Below are 19570 nucleotides of genomic sequence, written 5' to 3' on the forward strand. Positions count from 1 at the left end.
TCACTTTTTCCTGCTCTTGGCAAATTCAGATTCTTAGCTTATAATTAACCTAATCAAGCTAGTACTGTAAATGAGATGGTACTCATGTCCTTTCTAAAGCATACTGAAATTCATCAATGGAAAGTGCTGAGAATTGTTTACTGGTATGGACAATAACAGCGTAGGGACAATAGTAGATGTGTGGGGTACAGCAGATCCTCTGGCTGTATGGAGAAGTACAGAGTGGATATCTCCATCTGAGCTACTCACTCTGGAAGTCAGAGGAGAAAAGGATGCTCTTCTAGGGCTGAGCTCATCTCCTCCTAAAACAGTCATCTAAAATGGATGAGATGAATTGGCTCCTTAGAAGTGCCTATTTCTCTCTTTAAGGGAAAATTAAAGGGGATACTAAGAGAGGCGCAGCTTTTCACATAGCAAACATTAATTGGTCCTACTCAAGCAGTGCGAACTACACCTAGAAAGCCTGTGTCACAGCATGACCTGGCCTCCTTTCCCCCTGTCTGTACAGGCTCGTTTACCAGTTAAATGGATGGCTCCTGAAAGCTTATTTGAGATGACATACACAATGAAGAGTGACGTCTGGTCTTATGGAATATTACTATGGGAAATATTCTCTTTGGGTATGTTCTGTAACGCAACAAAAGAGCACAAACAAAAGTTTTGGCAACTTCTGAATTAACACGTATTATTTGATATTTTCAACAGGTGTAAATCCTTATCCTGGTATTCAGGTTGATAGAAACTTCTATAAATTAATACAAAGTGGATTTAAAATGGACCGACCATATTATGCTACAAAAGATGTGTAAGTGTATTTTCTGAACAATGCACAGCATGGAAATTTCTATTTACTAGGTCACTGATGGTATGACCTTTTCTTTATTGTACACTGTACTTTGCTCAAAAAAATGACAAAAGGTGAGATCTTCCTCTAACTCTGAAAAAGGCTGCTTGATCATGTAGGTTTTGTCCTACAGCAGAAACGATCAACAGTAAAGGCTATCTGTGTTTGAAAGGACTAATTTATTGTCTACATTTAATTGTGCCTTCCTTTCCAGGGAACTTCTTGTTCTCAGATCACGGAGTTTTTCTTTTTTTCCTTTTCCTTTTCCTTTTCCTTTCCCTTTCCCTTTCCCTTTCCCTTTCCCTTTTCCTTCTTCTTTCTCTTTCTCTTTCTTTTTGCAAAAGCAATATTATACCATATTAATTTTGGATATTAACTAAATCTTTGGAGAAGAAAAGAAAGAGAAGAGAGGAGAAGAGAGGAGAAGAGAGGAGAAGAGAGGAGAGGAGAGGAGAGGAGAGGAGAGGAGAGGAGAGGAGAGGAGAGGAGAGGAGAGGAGAGGAGAGGAGAGGAGAGAAGAGAAAAGAGAAGAGAGAGAAGAGAAGAGAAGAGAAGAGAAGAGAAGAGAAGAGAAGAGAAGAGAAGAGAAGAGAAGAGAAGAGAAGAGAAGAGAAGAGAAGAGAAGAGAAGAAGGTGATGAGGAGCTACGAGACCTGGAGCATGGAGGACAGGGAAGGACTTCAGGTCGCCTGAACTCCTCTGGCAAACATTTCACAGATGGCCTAGGGACTCAGTGCCTTGCTATGGTGCTATACTGTTCTTATCCTCTCCATGTAAAGGCTGTAATGTCATTAAAGGTACAGGTGAATCTGACAGATTCACCCAAGAAAGATTGCTGCAGGCCTTATGAATGTCAGGGAACAACCTATTGACCTGCTAAGTTTGCAAGGGACTTCAGCAAATAGGCGCTGCACTGGTCCCTGATGAAACTGTAAAATCTCTAAGGTGGTGTTTAAACTTCAGAAAGATTTTTGTGATGTCAGATTCCACAAAAAGACTTGTTGTGAAAACTGTCCTCAAGACTATAGAGTCTACAAGGAGCAGGTACAGCCCCAGAGTCACACAGCAATTGTCTTCCTACCGTTTTCTTTACAGAAACTGGAAAACAAGGTTAGCATGCCAGTATGTGCCCTCCTGGCCCCAGTCCTATAAGGAGGATTTTGCTAAGAACTCCAGTAAAGCCATGTTCTCCACCCTTTTCCCTCATCTTTCTGTATCTTTTCCTCTGGTGCAATGTGCTAAATCTGACCTCTTTCTCTAAAATCATTCTGGTGCCCCGTGATTTCCATCCAAATTCTGCACTTCCATGTAGTCCCTTACAGAGACTCCAACAGCTAACATGTTTTCTGTACCACCTCTTTGCTCCTGCAGCTACCAACTGATGCAGCTCTGTTGGGCCCTTGACTCCAGAAAAAGACCCACTTTTTCTTGGCTGGTTTCTTCTCTTGCCTCTCAGCTGGCTGAGGCAGAAGGAGCAGTAAGTAAACATAGAAAGAAGAAAAATGTGGGGTTTTGGTTTTGGTGGTTTGTTTGGTTGGTTGGTTTTTGGTTTGGTTTTTTTGGTTTTTTTTTTTTGTAGCCCCATGTGAGCTGAGAAATAGTCTTCTGATTTCTATTCAAGTGTGCCATTGTGTTATGGAGCTGTTCCCCAGGGACCTATATAAGAGTTTGAGGAACTTTTTTCTGCTATCAGAAGGAATCCTGATCTTCCTGATGAGGATATTTTTCCTCCCACTGGAAGGCTGAAATCTCTCAGCCTGTGCTATGGGAATGAGCTTCCCTTGGGCAGAAGCCAATGCTGGCTTTGGTGATTCTGATAGCTGCCATGGGAGGGGAGCTGAGCCCAGGCCGCCTGCAGGGATCTCATGGGGGGCCACCATAGGTATGTGCTGCCACATCCTCACAGACGGAGAGCTGAATGTCATTCTCAAAGGTCAAAATAATGAACAGGATCTGAGGAAGTCATATTCTGTCCTTACCAGATCTCTTCCTCAGGGAGGATAAGCAACTCCTTTCAAAACTACCGATTCCTACCTGGGTATCCACTCTGGGTCAGACAGTATTTCCCAGTGCAGTGTCCTTAAGGACCTTTTGGGATTTGGGGAGCTATGAATGATTCGTGCCTTTGCAGCCTTGAGCCTCTCTGCAGGCTGTTAGCCTGGCAGGAGCTGCCAAGCCTAGAGGCAAACTGATGAGCAACTTCAAAGCACTGTACCTAGAAAAACAATCCTCCTTCGCAGTCCAGTGCCCTTCCTCAACCCAGCTCTTTTTGGCTGGATAAGATCCATCTCGTTTAGGCAGTGTCTGGACTCCCTTTGGAGTCAGTGGGAAGTAATGGGCAGATATGAGTATGATTCTGCCTCAAGAGGAGGTGGCCTGTACCTTACAAGTGCCTGCTTCACGGGGAGAAAAGCAGTTTACCAAGTACAGTAAGTAATAACAGAAGATATCTTTTATTTCCTCTTCCCAATTCTAGGTTTACCAGAATATGAAGAAAAATGGTTCTACACACAATTTCAGCATCAAAACTAAACCACATGAAAGCAAGGATGAGGAATCGCTGCTATCCCCAACTGTGCTCCAGCATGAAGACTCTCAGGTTGGAAAATAATCTGGGTTCTGGATGTGATCTCAGTATTTTCATAAACTCTGTGTAGCATAAACGTTTTGTATCACCACTAAGAAAACAAAATGTTACCAACTGCTGCTGTATTCACATTTCTTATGGGCCAGTCCATATTTGTGTTACTTTGAGGAGAAGACACAATTCATCTCTTTGAATTCAGCAAACACATGTATCACAAGACAGAAGCAATGGTCTTTTTGCTGTCTCTCTACAACTGGATGTCTTTTCCTGGTTTTATGTAAAAAGTGTCTAATCAATGCATTGAATTCAAACTGTTCTTGCCGTATTGCAAGCAATCACAAGAAAATCCATGGGGTTTTAGTCAATGTTTATAAGCAGGGACTATGCATCTGAAGAGAACTGGTGTGATTTCCAGAAGTGCTACTCACATCTTCATCTCCAGATGTCAGTGAGTGTTGGGAAAAAAAAGGCCATTGGAGTAGGCAACTTTAGATGCCCAAATTTTAAAATATCAGCCTTGTTTTACAAGGAACTATAAATTTGAGTGTGTATAACTGTCTTGTCCTGAATATCTCAGTTGCTGTGAAGTTCCCAATAGGTGACCAGTTCAGGTGAGTTCATTTCGTTGAGTTTTAGGTACTCAAGTGGTCTCTAGTCATCCAGGCTACATTTTGCACCTGCTAGGCACTTACAGTGAGTGACCCCTTTCTACCTAAAATAAGCAGCTAAACCAAGCAGGAAGAGTGATATTTGGAGATGACCTTCTGCCTCCCTGGTCTAGAAAATCCAGGTGGCAGTCCCCAACTGCAAGTCTCACTTCAACTGAGTTACAGCTAATTCTATTCTTTGGGCTTTGTGTGTTTTAATATTAAATAAAATATGTTTAATTTTAAAGAAATTTTCTTCTGTAGCAATTTGGGAGTGTAATATCATCACTCCCAATTCCCAAAAGTCAGCCTGGGTGCATGAACCCTGCTGCAGTAAAACAAGAGTATGTCTCTCTAACTTTCTCCCAGGGTCCTGGGACAATAACCAGAGGCTTGTCAGGTTTTTAATATAGATAAAAAGACACGTTGTTTTCATGATGAGGTTTGGCGATTTGTAAATGTGGCTTCATAATGACTAACAGGGTACATTTGTCTACATCACAGTGAATCAAGATGGGAATATACTGGTTAACAGTTTTCTTCTCTTTTACATTTTACAAGGTGCTAACTGCAGTTAGGATTTCCAGTGGCAAGTCTTATAAATGAATAACTGTTTGGATAGAACATGCTATCACATAAATTGAGCTGCTCTTTACTAACATTGTCTGAAAATAATTAATATTGTAATACAGTGGTTATTATTTGTATATTTTTGTTAACATTGCTGAATTAGCAAGGAATTGTGATGAGATAGAAACTGCTGAAGAATAATTTGGAAATGTAAAGAGACAAATAAAACTTTAACATTACATTTTTCTGGAAAATATATATGACTTTTAACATATTCATGACCGAATTTCAAAGTGGTCAGCCACAAGACGTCACTGCTCAGCACTGTTAACACACAGCCTGCACTGGCTGGAAAGCAGGAGTTGAGTGTCTTGTGCAGACAGGAGTTTTCAGCCTTTAGATCCAGAGGAGCTTAACGCTGAACTGGTTGCATCCAAGCCTAGCTGGCCCTGAAAGCTAAGCAGATGTGAACTTGGCTCATAGAGGAGCAGATAGGAATCCCATGTGCTGTAAAACATGCCAGGGAGTTGTGTCAAATGTTTTTCCACAAGATTAAAAAAGGACTGGACAGAGGTCATCTGGCCCCATCATTGCTACTGAGTCGAGACTCAGGGAATATAAATGCAAATAGAGAACCTTGGAGCTGACACAAACTCCTCGTGATGCACAAGTGAAAAGCAGCTCAGGCAACATGGCACCCTGTGAGTAAGTACAGTCAGGAGAAAGGCCCTCCTGTAAGGGCTGGACATGTGGAGGGTTGTGCATCTGTTTCTCCACACAGCAGAGGGGGATGGAACAAAACTACAGGAGGTATTCAGTGAAAAACAGTATCTTTTAGGAGTGCATTTCCTTTCCAGGATGCTTCCAACACAACTCAGCAAAGTGCTGGTCCATTCCTGAGGTTTGTGCAGAACCACAGTTGTTTAAGGAGCGGTTTCATGATTTTTGAAGGAAAATGCCCACATCTCTCTTCACAGGGTCCGGATTCCTAATCTATGCCTCCAGGAGCAAGTTCTCTGGAGAAAGTGCTGAATTCTGCCCATAGCGAATGGAGAGAGTTAAGCTTGTCTGAAGACCTCCAGCAGAGATGCCATTAGTCTAAGCTAGATGCATTAAGTTAGGCAGAGACTGACAAAGGTTCAGTAATCATTAAGCCGGGAAGAAGAGGAACAGAAGGGTTTGGGGTCAGTTAAAAGTGCTGAGTAGCAAAGGACACCACGCTTTCCTTGTTAGCAATAACAGAAAGGAAGAACAAGAAAGAAATATTTGACAAGCCAAACTGAAAGATAAGACCCGCTGAGGAATCGACCCTAATTTTCTTTCCCTTTTTCCCTGCCAAAGCACATCGCGGAGCCTGCAGCCCGGTCCCTAGGACACCTCCCCGCGGGATGCCCCCGGGATGCCCCCGGCAGGCCGCGGTCCCCGTCCCGCCGCCGGAGCCGGCACTAGGTGGAGCTCCGCGACCGCGGTGCCGCCCGGCCGCGGCTTGCAGCGGCTCCCGGGTAGCCTGACGCCGGAGCGGGTGATGGAGAGGTGGCAAGGAGCCGGGCTGGTGCTTAGCAGAAGGGCCTCAGCCAGCCGCGGTGTCTGGACCAGAGCTACGGCAGACCCGGGGGAGCGAGGCTGGGGTGAGGGTGCCGGACTTCAGCGCATCTGGCTGTCAAAGGGAATCCACAGCCAAAACCTTGTAGCACTGCCGGGATGAGCCAGGTACCAGTGTGAACCAGTCCACCCCTTCCCTCAGGGCATTTGCCCAAACAACCGTTGTGTCACAGGCAGCAGACACTAAAAAAATAGGAGGCTCAAGAGAAAATGGATGTGCTTCTCCAACACAAGTCTTACTGTCAGGTTTGGGATATCTGTGATGGGCTCTCTGAGGTCTCTCTGGGAGAAGTTGGGGCTAGTCTTGTGTTGAACCTCAAAAGGAGAGTGGAAGTGTCATGCAGGCTAGCAGTGGCTTTCGGTCCACATTTTCACAGAGATAGGTGAAAGGTGATGAAGAAATCCAAGGTCATATTTGCTACAGAGCCATTTGCAGATACGTCATTTTTAAGAACCCACGCTTCCGCTGGGAAATACGGTTGAAGATGTGGGCATTTACTGTGCAGCTGGGCACACCAGATCTTAACCACCTTCTCCCAGACACTGAGCTAGAGGAAGTACCCAGCGGCACAGGGCTCCTTCTTCCCAGCTAAATGCACTGCTGCACTACTGAGTCACTGCCTCCTTCCCTCTGCCATCAATGGCTAATTAATTAGGCCATGTAAAGTAATACATCTTTAAAAAGAGGCACAAAAAGACCCACCCAGACCTGTGGTTGAGGAGGCCACAAATCACTTCAGAAAGAGGTAGGACCTGAGCCTAGTTCCTTCTCACCCTTGAGGAACATCCTGATGCTGGGCTGTGGTGAGGTGGGGCAGCAGTGCCTTCCAGCCAGGTTGTCTGAGACCTGAGCTGGATTCATGCTTCCCTATACACTTCCTGTGGACAAGATAAAACAGGGGGGCTGCTCAGGCCAGGGATCCTGTTTTACAGGTCACTGCCACATTAAAATTTAGGGTTTTATGGCTGTGCTGAAAAATTGATAGAGCAACATTCCTGGCAGAAGGGGTGGGGGGGGGGGCACTTGGGGCCTTGGGTATGGTATGGATCAGGTCTCACATGAGGAGGGTTTTTGAAGATCTGTATTCTGGAGAGAGGTCCTCACCATGGAAAGGTGGTGGTGCTTCTGTGGCCACCTCCACACAGGCACGTACAGACTGGGGTGGGATTCAGTTCATTTAGGTACTGCTTAGTTGGGATGGAAACCCATGGGGGACCCTGACAGTGACTCCTCCTGCCATGTGCTGCCTACACCCACTCGTGATCCATTGCACTGCAGCTAAGCCTGGGCACTTAGCTGTGGCTGCCCATATGTGTCCAGAGGTGCCTTTTCCTGGGTTCCCTGCCCTCCATGCCCTATGTCATGGGAACATCACTGTCTTCCAGCTGAAGAAAGCCTGGACATTACTTCTAATCACAGCCCTTCAGTTCCACCAGTGCCACCCCTTCAGATTCTAAAAAGAAGGAGATGCCTATCTCTAGTTTCCACCGTATTTCTCCTGGAGAAGTGACTACCTACCTGACATGGACTGGGATGTCCTTTGAAAAAGCCTCCTGTGGCAGGGGAAGCAGGCTGGGGGTATCCTGGGTGCAGAGGGGCTGTGGAGTTAATCCCAGACAGGGCCTGGGCTGGTCCCCAGGACCTGAGCCGTAAAGGGAGAGGCCAGAGGATGGCAGTGTGGGCCAGAGCCAGGAGCCTGGGGCCCTGAGATCTGGGCCTGGCCCTACCTTTCACTCCTTTTGGGACCTCTTTTCAGACCAGAAAATAATGGGGTGAGACTCTTCTTCCCTCCCAGGAACTAAAAGAAGACAGCTGGGAGCAAATAAGAGGTGGTGGAGAGCAGTCAGGCACCAGTTTCTCCTTGGAGCCACGAAGACTGAGGGGGTTTTTGTTTGTTTTGGAGGGAACAGGTTTGCCCACGGAGAAAGAAGAGTCTTCTTCTGCCTCACAGCCCCAGAGTAAAGAAAAGTCCCATGTGGGACCCTCAGCCTGCTCCCTGCCAGGCCAAGGAAGCACTTGGCACCTCCCTGCCTTGGACTCCCACATAGCCTAGCGTGAAATATGCACAAAACACCATGGCCCTGCAGGGATGTGCACAGGTATGGCCTTTGAAACCTTCAAACTTGCAAACAACAAACTGTGACTGAACAGGTTTGCTGGATTGGGCCTGCTGAGGGAGACGGTGGTATGGGGCAGCCACCCCATAGCATCTTGCCATGGAAGGCCCTTGGGGGGGATAAATCGTCAGGACTAGCACTGCCGAGACGTGTGGCAGGACATGGCCATGAAGCATGCATCACCTCCCTGCAAAGGTTACATTTCAAAGCTGGCAGATGTAGGAAATGAATCAGTGAGGAAGGCAATGAGGACATCAGCCTTTACATTGTCCCTGGGGCGTGGAGTGCATAGCCCGGGGGCTCGCTGGTGGAAAACGTGTGCAAACCATTTTGCAGCTGGAATTTGATGTTTTACTTGGTGTGGGAGTTGACATGCGCATTAGCGGCATCGTCCTGCCAGCTGGGCCGGGACTTGCGGTTTCCCAGGGAGCAGCATGGCTCTGGGCAAGGGTTGGGGGGCCGGGGCGCACCCCTGCCTCGGGCTCCCCAGCCCGGCTCGGCTGTGCCTCGCTGCAAAGCCGAAAGCGTGCAAGTGGGGAGCGTGGCGCTCCCACCATGTCCCCCCCGCCGGGTGCCAGTGGGGCCGGGCTGCGAGCTGGGGAAGATAACAGCGGCCCTGCGTGCTCCGGGGAGCGTCCGTACGGGGAGGGAGGGTTGTGTCCTGGGGGGGGGGTGCAGGAGGCGATAACAGCCGAGCCCTGGGCTCCCTCCCCGGGAGCAAGTCCGCCGCCACCCCCTCACGCCGCCCACCGGGGCCGCGCCGTCGGGGCCACCCCGTGGTTGCGCGCTGCCGGGTGACTCACGGCTCCCGTGACAGGATCAGGCACCGGCCTTCCCAGGCGGGACATGACAGCACGCTCTGAGCACAAGCGGGAAAGGTGGCCGGGGCGTGCACCGCTGCCCGGGGCGCGCTGGGGTGGCTTTCCTTCCCCTTGCCATTTAAAAAAGATATTAAAAAATAAATAAAAATTAAAATTAAAAAATATAATACAAACTAAACCTAAAAAATAATAATTTTTTTAAAAAATTAAAAATTAAAAATCCAGCCAGGGCTGGATTTCACCGGCCAGCAGAGGTGTCCCGGGGGGGCTCCGGTCTCGGTGCACCAGCAACTTCTAAGGAAGCAGAGCAACGCCCAGCCCGTGTAAACAGGGCCAGGGAGCGCGACGGGAATCAGCCTTTGGTCCGCCCCGGACACACTGAGCGTCTCTCCGGGAGGGTCTGGCCACTGGTCCCGAGCGGCTGGGGACACCCCCACCGGCCCGCGGCTGCAGAAAACCTCTGGTGCATAATTTGACTTTTTTCCCCTCCCTTCTCTCCTTACGTTCCTATTTCCCAGAGGGACATCGGGGGCGATGCGAGCTCAGGCCCGGCAGCACCTGTGCGAAGAGGCAGGGCTGGCCGGGGCAGCCGGGACGTCCCGCGGCCGGTGCCGGTGCGGCGGAGCCGGGTCTCGCAGGGCGGTGGGGCCCCAACCTGGCACAAGGTGCCACCCCCCCCTCCCTCGGCTCTACTTCCTTCCCAGCAACGTGAATCCGCTCGGGAGGGAGCGTTTAGCATCTAACCCGCTCCTAGAGGCATGTGCTTAAACAAGCCGAGTATCAACCCCACGATAAAAGTATTGGGTTATTCTGCAACGTAATCTACATCAAAGCCTCGGGGGCTGCCGGCTTGAAAAGATCCAAGATGTTTTCTAAGTCCTTATCATGTCTGTGCTTAGGGGGAGTCATAAATTCCACAGGTCGGACTAACTAACACACGATTCCTCCTTCCCTTCTCTCTCCTCAGCCACCAAAGGGCTTTCAAACAGGCTTGCTTTTTTTTTTTTTTTTTTTTAACCTTGCAAACAAAGCTCCCGGTTCCGTGTCGTTAAGGTGGGGAAAGAGGGGAGTATTCCCCCGCCCCTATCCCGAACTTCTCCTAAGTGACAGAAAAAATAAATTATTTTAAACCGAAAAACTATTACAAATAAAGAAGAAGGTGAATACGCATCCCGCGAAGGGTCCCAGCAAGCAGGAGCAGTCGGTGGAGGAGGGATCGCGGGGTCTGCGCGGCACGTCCCGGGGAAGGTCTCCTTCTCTGGGAGGTCTCCAGCCCGGGACGGGGATCCCTGGGCTGTGCTGCCCGCCCCAGTCCGCCCCAGCCCCGGGGCCCAAGGCGACGATGAGAGCCGGCTCCGACGCGAGGTGTCCGCTCCAGGGCCGGACACCGGCCGCCACTTCCCCGGGGGCCGAGGGCCCGGCAGCGGGCAGGGGGCAGCGCGGGCAGCGGGCAGCGGGCAGCAGGCAGCGGGCAGCAGGCAGCGGCGCCCTGCCCCCGGCGTTTCTCATGCAATCATGCCGCTAACATGACTCCCCCCGGGGCAAGCAGATCCCCTCGGAAATAATTATTTCAGCTCAAGAAGTAAGGCTGGGGCGGGGAGGCTGGAAGGAGGGAAGCCCGGCCTCTGCCCGGGCCGGAGACCCGGGTGAAACAGCCCTTCGGTGAAAATACAGGGATCGGGGGGTGGGGGGGGAGGAAAAAAGATATCTCCCTGCAAACGATAGCCCCGATCAGGCACTTGTCAGCTTGAGAGGCGTTGGAACACATTTCCCTGCTCAGGATCTAACGAAATAGGAAAAAAAAGAAGGAAGCAAAGAGGGAGAGATCAGGGACTCGCCCGCGCTCCGGTCTCGGGTTCCGGTCCCGGGGTCCCCGCTCCTCTCCTGGGGCTACGGCTCTGGGACGGAGTCGGCGGGAAGCCCCGAGCCGGAGGCAGGGAAGGAGCCGGCAGCTGCCAGGACCGGCTCGGGAAACCTCCCGCCTTGGTCGCCGTTTCCAGGACGGCAGGGATAAAAGTGGGGAAATGCAGCTGAAAGAGATACCCCCTCTCTCCAGTCCCCTCGTGAAGCCCCGATCGCTGGGGAGGGTCGGAGGAGGGACAAATCCTGCCCCAGTTGCAACGAAAGGAAGCCCGGGCAGCCCCCGGGAACGTAGGCTCGGGGTGTGCGCGGCTCGGGATCCCTCTTATTTTAAGACAAGAGGGTCCCAGGGCTAGAGCTTCCCCCGCCCGAGCAGCCGGGCAGGTCTCTGCGGCGGGTCGGGAGCGGGGAGTGCGGCGGCGGGGGATGCTCCGGAGCATCGCTCCGCTGGCGAAGCGGGCCTTGTTCCCCCCTCGCCGCCCGCCCAGGTTGGGGCAAAGGCAGAGCCCCCCAGGGGCGGGGAGAGCGGAGCGATGCGCTCGCTGCGAAGCCGGGCGGGCGCGGTGCTTCCTCGGAGCCTTGCTCAGCTCCTCCGCCGGAGCACCGGGGCTCTCATCCGTTCCCGCGGTCCCCAGCCCCGCAGGCTCGGGCTGGCGTCAGGTCTCACCCCAAAGCGCTGCCACCTGCCTTCCGGGGATTCACGGATGGAGCCTTAGACATAGAACCGGGTTAGTTTGGTGTTTGTCAGGATTTTGGTGCGTTTTAATACGTTCAGAGTTTTGTCATTTTAATGACCCCTTCCTCCGTTTATGGCATCATTAAATTCACATCCGCATAGATCGGCTGTGTCGGTGCTTATCGGGAGAGGCGATTACACTGAAGGGACGCAGCATTTCTTTTCCAGAGTTACGTTTCAGTCTCCTACGGCAGAGAGCGCTGGGGGCTGCAAACCCCGCTCCCTCTCCCCGTTACCCCACCGGCGCGACGGGGGTAAGGCGGGATGGTGGGAATGGGCAGCAGACAGAAGTCCCCTCCGGAGAAGGCGGCTGGCAGGCGTCCCCGAATCCCTGCTGTTGCGCTGCTGTTATCGTAGGGTCTCAGCCGCGGCCGTCAGTGACAGTCTGCGAACGACAAGTGACGGTGTGGGCGCAGGCACTGCATTACCGGCTGTGTGCAGGGTGGGGGTACCCCGTACCTCGCAGCCGGGGTACCCACGGCGGTTCCGAGGGGGCCGCCCGTGGTCTTTTCCCTGGAAGCGATGCTTCGTCCTTCTCCCCTTGAGTGCCCCGGTCCCCCAGGGCCACTGACACGGGACCCTCCCAGAGTCGTCGCTGAATTATTCCCACTCGTGTTAGAGCATAGCTCCGCGGCAGCCCCACGCACTGTACCAAAGTGCCCGGTGGAAGGGCGGGGTGGGGGGAGAAGAGGGAGATTTTCAGAAGCGCCTCGTCTCAGTGACTTAGGGAGGGACACTTCACCGTTTGCAGAACAGCCACCCACGGGGAAGGAAAAATACCCCAGGGACACAAACACCCGGATCTCCCCACGAAAGACCCGGGACACGCGGGGCCCGTGGGGGACCCCCGGTAGGACCCAGCCACACGCGCCCCAAGCGCCCGGGGGAGCCGGCGGGGACGAGCAGTGCTGCGCTGCTCCGGCGAAACGCGCCGGGGAAACGGGGGGACGCTCCCGTCCCCAGCCACTTTTTTCTCGGCGGGTAGAAAGGTTTCCTCGCTGTGTCATGGGAAAAGATGCGAATATGCAAACGTTGTCTGGCATTGTCCCCACTCAGGGTGAAAAGTTAAAGCATAAAAGCGGCGGGGGGAAGCTGAGAGGGGGTCGCCTCTTCAAAGGGGGCTGGCTGGGCCGGGGGAGCTGGCTGCCGCTTGCCCGGGAGCCGCCCTTCCAAGGGCCAGCATTTCCAGTGGGTTTCCAAGGCGTCGGGGTGGGAAAAAGCCTATGTGCGTGGAGGGCCAAGTCGCCGGTTTCCCCGTGGGCTCGGCCGCGCTACAGCGAAGGAATCGCCCCCAGGGGTGGTGGACTCTGGGCAGAGGTTCCCCTGGGCGTGGGGCCCCCGCACCCAGGCCCCTGCGGTCGGAGAGATGCTCCGGCCTTGCTCCTGCCGTGGGTACGAGGGCAGCGGGTGTTTTAGGCGAAGGCACCCTCAGCCCTCGTCCCTTCCCGGTACCGGGGCCCAGGCTGGGCCGGGGAGGGTGGGCAGCGACTGACCTCGAAGCTCGGCAAGGCACACGCGGAGGGAAGGAGGCAGTGCCCTCGGAGGGGGGGATTTCTCCTCTTACCTCTCCTTCATCGCCCGTGACCGAGTGGGAGCAGGAGCGGGTGGGAAGCGCGTTAGAAAAAAAACAGTAGGCCGTCGCGGTGGGGTTTGTTGCTTAAAACAACCACGACAAAATGGTTTTGTGGATTTTTAATCAAAACTCCCTCCTCCTCCACCCCTTCCAACCCGCCAGCCCCAAGCACGGAGAAGAGCTGGTTAAAGTGGTGCCTACAGATCGGCCGCGATACACGGTTCCCATATTCCCACCCTCGCCCTTAGATCTCCCTCTCTGTCTTTTGCAAGTCTCTTGATTTCATCCTTTGAACCTGTGATTGGAGGTTAAAGTGCACCAGGTTGCAATGGAAGGAGGAAGCTCTTAAACAATAAAGGCTTGAATATTTAGCTGTGATCAGGTCGCTGCCCTCTCCTTATCTTTTTAAATGCAAATCGTCTTTTAGGGGTAGTAGCTATATATCCAGCGCCTCTCCACGTCACCTGCCTTTGGTGTGTCTGGGCCATTACTAATAGAGCCTTGTAAACAATCGTTAATCATGTAAGTGCTGCCGGCCATTGGATTCGGACCGGGAGCCGGGAGCGCGGAGCGCAGCGCGGGGCCGCGGCCCCTCCGCCTGCCCCCTCCCCGCCCCGGGCAGCCCGTCCCCAAGCAGCAGGCGCGCCGCTGGGAGAGCCCCGAGCAGCATGCGGAGAGCCGCCGCCGGGGCCCCGCCAGCATGTACGTGAGCTACCTCCTGGAGAAGGACGGGCCCATGTACCCCGGCCCGGTGCGACACTCGGGGGGACTCAACCTGGCGGCGCAGAACTTCGTGGGCGCCCCGCAGTACGCGGACTACGGCGGCTACCATGTCAACCTCGACAGCGCCCAGTCCCCCGGCCCGGCCTGGCCCGCGCCCTACGCCGCCCCGCTCCGCGACGACTGGGGCGCCTACGGCCAAGGGGCGCCGCCGGCCGCCGGCTCCGTCCACGGCCTCAACGGCGGCTCCCCGGCCGCCGCCATGGCCTACAGCCCCGCCGACTACCACCACCACCACCACCACCCGCACGCCCACCACCACGCCGGCCCCGCGCCCCACTGCTCCGCCGGGGTCATGCAGCCGCTCAACGCCGCCAACGCCGCCGCTGCCGCCCCCGAGCCGCTCTCCCCCGGCGGGCAGCGCCGCGGCCTCTGCGACTGGATGAGGAAGCCGGCGCAGCCCCCGCTCAGCAGCCAGGGTAAGCGCGGGCCGGGGGGAGGCGGGCGGGAGGGCGGGCGGGGCGCCGCCGGCTCCCGGGTCAGCGTGCGCCGGACAGCGCGGCGGCGGGGGGCGGGGGGGGGGGAAGCACCCCGAAACAAACCCGCTCGAGGGCCGGTCCTCGTAAGAACGAGGGCTGCCGGGCTCAGTCGACAGCCTGTCCGCGCTGCTGGGTACGGCCCCGCCGCGGCGCCGGGCAGGCAGCGGCAGGAGCGGCTCTCCGCCGGGGAGCAGCCGCTGTCGGCCCCGGGGGGACGGTGCCTCGGGGTGCGCTCCGGCGGAGCAGGGCGGAATGGCCCGGAATCCCGAGGAAACGCTCGCGCTTCCTCCCGCTGCTCTGCTCGTCCGCTTATAGCCACTTAGAAGATTTTTATAACCAATTATAGTCATATAAATCATCGGCCGGTGTCGCTCCGCATTTGTTTCTGAGTCACTGGGCGCCTACTCTTTATTAAGGTCTCCGTGCGGCCAGGCCTCCCGAGTGGCGGCCGCGGCTGCCCGCCGACCCCTGCGGGCTGTGCCCCCGGCCGGGCCGGGCCGGGCCGGTCGGGCCAGGAGGTGCGAGGGCGTGCCCCCCCCCCACCTCCCGGTCCCCCGGCGGCGGGAGGCAGGCCACGGCCGCGGCGGGCAGGACGGGTAGGGCCATGGCCGGCGCCGCGCTCCCTTGTGATGTTAATACCCCGCAGACCCTCTGTTTTATTCCCCCCCCCCGCTTCTACCAGGGGAGATGCGTGTCCCCCCGCTTTGATATACACCTTCCACGACTGTTGTCTCCTCATTTTCCTTTTTTTTTTTTGGTCTTTTAAAAAAAAATTATATATAGTGGGGACAAAAAAAAAAAAAAAGGTGGCGACTTTCGCGGTAAATAACGACTTCTGGCATTCCTCTCATCCCCTGCCTTGCTCGACGGACGGCAGGGCTGGCGGGGGCTCCCCGTGCGGCGTGGGCCGAGGGTCCGGGCCACGCCCGCGGTCACCGCGCCTCGGGGGAAGCCCCGGTGCCCCAGTGCCGGCCGCTGGCACCAGCTACGCCCCGGGTGGCGGTGGCGCTCTCCCAGGCCCGTCGCTCTTCCCACAGCAGCCCGTGGTGTTCCCACAGTTTGGGCTTGTGCGGTGGTGGCCGGTCCCTTGTCTCCATTCAAATTCTGCCTTTGGAGCCAGTGTTTATGTTAATGTGCAAGGCTGGGGGGATGAAAGCGCCTGCCGCCATTTGTTCAGTAGTGGTAATTCAAACAGAATGTGGCTGTCATTAAGGCTTTGAGAAGGGTTTTTCTTTGATAAGATCTCCTTGTCCTGCATTGTTTGGGATTGTGTTCCCTATTCACTGGCTCTGGGGAGTTTTCTCTGATCAGGCTTGTATCTTTACAGGGTGCTTTTGTTGTGGTTTGCAGAGAGTTTACCTGAACAAAGTCAGCCTGCTAGCCATTAAGCACCTTGGGGGCAGAGACTCCCCGCCTCGGCTCCCTGGGGAACGGGAGGGCCGGGGACACAACCAGTTAAACAAGAAACCCTCGGGAGAAAGGAGGTCAGCGGCTGCGGCGATGCACCCTCGCCGGCCGCTCGCTGGCATTCGCTTCGGATTTCGTTTGGTTTGGTTTTTCGGGGTTTATTTTTGAGCACGTCGCGCTTCCAGGGTCACCGAGAAGTCGCTTTGGTCGCTGTCCCGATGCCAGCGGCCGGGGGAGAAGCGGGGGGAGCCGGACCGGAGCCCGGCCGGGCCCCGAAGGGCAACCGACGGCCGCTCCCGGTTCTCCGCGCTTAGATCGGTCTTTCTCGTTTAGAAACGAAGCCGCCGTGCCCTGAACGTGACTTTTCTTTGCCTTCTTTTCCCTTTTCCCTTCTCTTTGTAAAAAGTCTGTTCTCGGTAGGGAAGGCAAAACAAAACCGAAAGCCAACACCAAGCGCACAGTAAAGGTGTCCCAAACGCAAAGCACGGGCGTGCTGCAGGGCTGGGGCTGGCAGCCGGGGCCGAGAGCCCGCTCTTGGCTTGCCCTTACAGCCGGCATGCCCGGGATTGCTGCCCCATGTCCCCAAGGAACTACGGAACCGCTGCTCTCCCCTCTGTGCTCTGGAAAGCCCCGGGCAGGGAGAGGCGAGCAGGAAGCCGGGGAGGCCTGATCCTGCTCGCCCTGCACCCGCAGAGACGAGAGCCGCGCTCCATCCAAGCCCTTTGGCTTTGGCTTTCCCAACCTCGGCTTTGTTCTCCGCAGTTAAAACCAGGACGAAAGACAAGTACCGCGTCGTGTACACCGACCACCAGCGGCTGGAGCTGGAGAAGGAGTTTCACTACAGCCGCTACATCACCATCAGGAGGAAAGCGGAGCTGGCCTCCAACCTGGGGCTGTCGGAGAGGCAGGTCTGTCTAACGAATGGCGCTCCCCATGCCCGCCACATGTGGCCGGGATGCGTGGGGGCCGGGATGCGTGGGGGCCGGGATGCGCGGGGCAGGGATGCGGTCCCAGTATGCCCCCTCCCCCTCCCCCCCCCCCAAACGGGGACGGCCCCGGGGAACCACCCCTCTCACTCCCCTCTTCCCCCCCCGGCAGGTGAAAATCTGGTTCCAGAACAGGCGGGCGAAGGAGAGGAAGATCAACAAGAAGAAGCTGCAGCAGGCGCAGCCCGGCGGCGCGGAGCCGCTCAGCCCCGGCGTCCCGCTGCAGGGTCCCTCGGCGGGGGCGGCCGCCGCCGGGCTGGGTCCCGCCGCCCCCCAGTGACAGCGGCCGGGGGACCGCGGCGCAGGGACTGCTGGAAGGCGCGGCCGCGGCGGGGCCGGGCCGGGCCGGGCCGGGGGGGCACGGTGGGAGCAGCCCACCCCCGCCTATGCACTACACCGCCCCGCGGGGCCGGCCGTGTGTACAGATGTACAGTGTATGTGTCTCGTCGTCCGGGGGAAGCGTGGCCATCGCTTTATTAATATTATTATTATTATGTTTGGGTGGGTTTTTTTACCCTGGAGTTTGTTAGATAAAAGGGGGGCACTGCCTGCCAGTCCGCCCCTGGTGAATCTCAGGGATTGGTCCGAAAGACCTTAGAAATGTTGTTGGGCTAACAATGAATTTTAACAGGAAAAAAAAATTAAAGCACATTTTTTTATTTTATATTTTATTTTAGTTTTTTCTTGTAACCATAAATATGCAAAACGTTCATCCTGCCCTAAGGGCCAAAGCAGACAAGATAAGGCACTGTTTAAACGTTCAGAAGTGAATTGCTTAATGTTAGACACTTGTAAAAAGCCCATAAATCCAGTGCTGATAGTCATCCAGCCAGATTTATTAGCCGCAGTGCAGAGAAATTGAAAGAATGAAGTCTCCTCTGAAAAAGGTGTCCTTGCACGCTGGAGTGAGGAGCGTTGCTTGTGTCTGCAGAGTACTACTGCAAAGTGGTGCCATTTTATTATGTCTTGTCATTTAATTTATGCACTGTTTCTCACCTCCTTACATTTTTTAGCTTGTTTAGAGGGTTTTTTTCCAGTTAGTTTTCAGATATCTCCTTGGTTTTATCATCAGCTTTACTTAGGCTTCATCGCAGCCCTACCATGAAATCCTCAGAAGAGCCCTGTGCTGTACCAGAGCCCACATTTCACAGGCTATGGCCTATTTCCACATGCTGGCTAGATGGTGGGGATCACGACAGAGATGCCAAACGACTCACCACCAACCCGGAGATGAAAACCAGAAAACTCCAGCTGATTTGGCCAAATCGTTCTGACTGTGTACCCTGTGTACTTCTTACTTGCAGAAACCCCACTGAGAAATGAAGCTGTGCAGCTGCGCTGGGGCAGCCACACTGCAGCCAGTGCCTGGGTCTGCATGTGGGACCAGCTCATGTAGTCCTGGGCTATGGCAGGGCTGGGACCGCTGTCCAGCCCCAAACACGTTATGCGGGTTTCTGACTTCCCCAGCATTTGGCCCCACGTTGTTCCATTTTTCTTGTCAAATTTATTTAAGATATTCCATTTGCCTTCTTTGGGGACACTTTGTTTTTCTCCTTGCTGACCCTGTTCTCATCTTTTTGCTGAAAGCCAAAGCCAAACGCCAGCAGGTTCTGCAGGACTGCATGAGGAGGCTTGGTTTGCCAGGGCCTGGCCCTACGGACAAGGTAGCTCTGCCTGGGAGAGCTTGGGGAAACGGTAAGCACCAGCCCCAAGCTTCTGTGGGTTTTGTCCACGTGTAGCTCCATGGCTAGTTGGGCCCGGGGCTGGGTGCTGACTGGCAGGCTGATAGTGGATGTGTGGCCATGCAAACCTGATGCAGGGCTTCTGTGCCTGGGGGAAGACTGTGGTAGGAGGCAGCACCTGCAGTGTGCAGAGAACCTGCTTGATTTTCTGCCTCGTGCATAGTCTCTGAAGCAGGTCTGGCCAGGAGACACAGTTGCAGCACCCAGGAAGTTATGCTCGTTGCTCATGGGCTTGACACACACCACGTCCTGTTGGGTCCAATGTCCATGGTTTGCTCTGGACCAGAGGGAGGCAGAAGCCAGATCCATCCTTCTTTGCCTCTAAAGGGTCCTTGGATCTTTCTGGAGGAGCTGCTTCCCTGGGGACACCTAAAGCTGGGCAGCACCCAAACTGAGGGGCTTGGCTCTGTAGCACCAGCCTTAACACCAGACAGAGGAGAAGAGTTGTTCCAGGGATGGCTGAATTAAAAGGGCTTTGCAGGCACCATGACCCACTCCTTCTTCTGCACTATCCCCAAGCGGGCACGAGAGCTCTTGAGGGGCAGCAGCCACGCCGCCAGCTGGGGCGCGGGCAGCCCTGGGCGGTGCCGTCCCTTCGAGGATGCCCTCTGGTGCCCGGGGCCGCCCCCGCAGCATTGATCCCCAGCCCGGCTGCTGCCCGAGTTGCTACGCGTTGCTGCGATACGCCTGTCAATAAACCCTGTTTGGATTGTGGAGCAGAGCGCAAGGTTTGTTTGTTTAGTGGTTAGAGGTTCAAAAGTCGGCATTGTCCCACTGCAAACGAGTACAAGTTTTTTCTTCCTAAGGAAAAGCTGGCT

General features: G+C 54.6%; 2 protein-coding genes across 4 annotated transcripts in view; both read left to right on the forward strand.

Moving 5' to 3' along the window:
* Positions 1 to 4846, forward strand: part of FLT3 (fms related receptor tyrosine kinase 3) — a 44220-nt gene extending 39374 nt beyond the window's left edge. For 2 of the 3 annotated variants that reach the window (XM_054813415.1, XM_054814216.1), the window contains 4 exons: positions 509 to 620; positions 706 to 805; positions 2216 to 2321; positions 3321 to 4846. In XM_054813415.1, coding sequence (XP_054669390.1) covers positions 509 to 620; positions 706 to 805; positions 2216 to 2321; positions 3321 to 3455 — 453 coding nt within the window. In that variant the 3' untranslated portion in view covers positions 3456 to 4846. Of the gene's footprint in view, positions 1 to 508; positions 621 to 705; positions 806 to 2215; positions 2322 to 3320 lie in introns of those variants that run through there. The other variant, XR_008575698.1, reaches the window with a different exon arrangement.
* Positions 4847 to 13972: 9126 nt separating this feature from the next.
* CDX2 (caudal type homeobox 2) lies at positions 13973 to 17632 on the forward strand. Its single transcript, XM_054849742.1, has 3 exons — positions 13973 to 14557; positions 16787 to 16932; positions 17123 to 17632. Exons 1-3 carry the CDS (start codon positions 14059 to 14061, stop codon positions 17288 to 17290), a joined length of 813 nt encoding a protein of 270 aa, XP_054705717.1. The 5' UTR covers positions 13973 to 14058; the 3' UTR covers positions 17291 to 17632.
* Positions 17633 to 19570: the final 1938 nt, after the last annotated feature.

This window comes from Grus americana, chromosome 1 (assembly GCF_028858705.1).
Source record: "Grus americana isolate bGruAme1 chromosome 1, bGruAme1.mat, whole genome shotgun sequence".
Lineage (NCBI taxonomy): Eukaryota > Metazoa > Chordata > Aves > Gruiformes > Gruidae > Grus > Grus americana.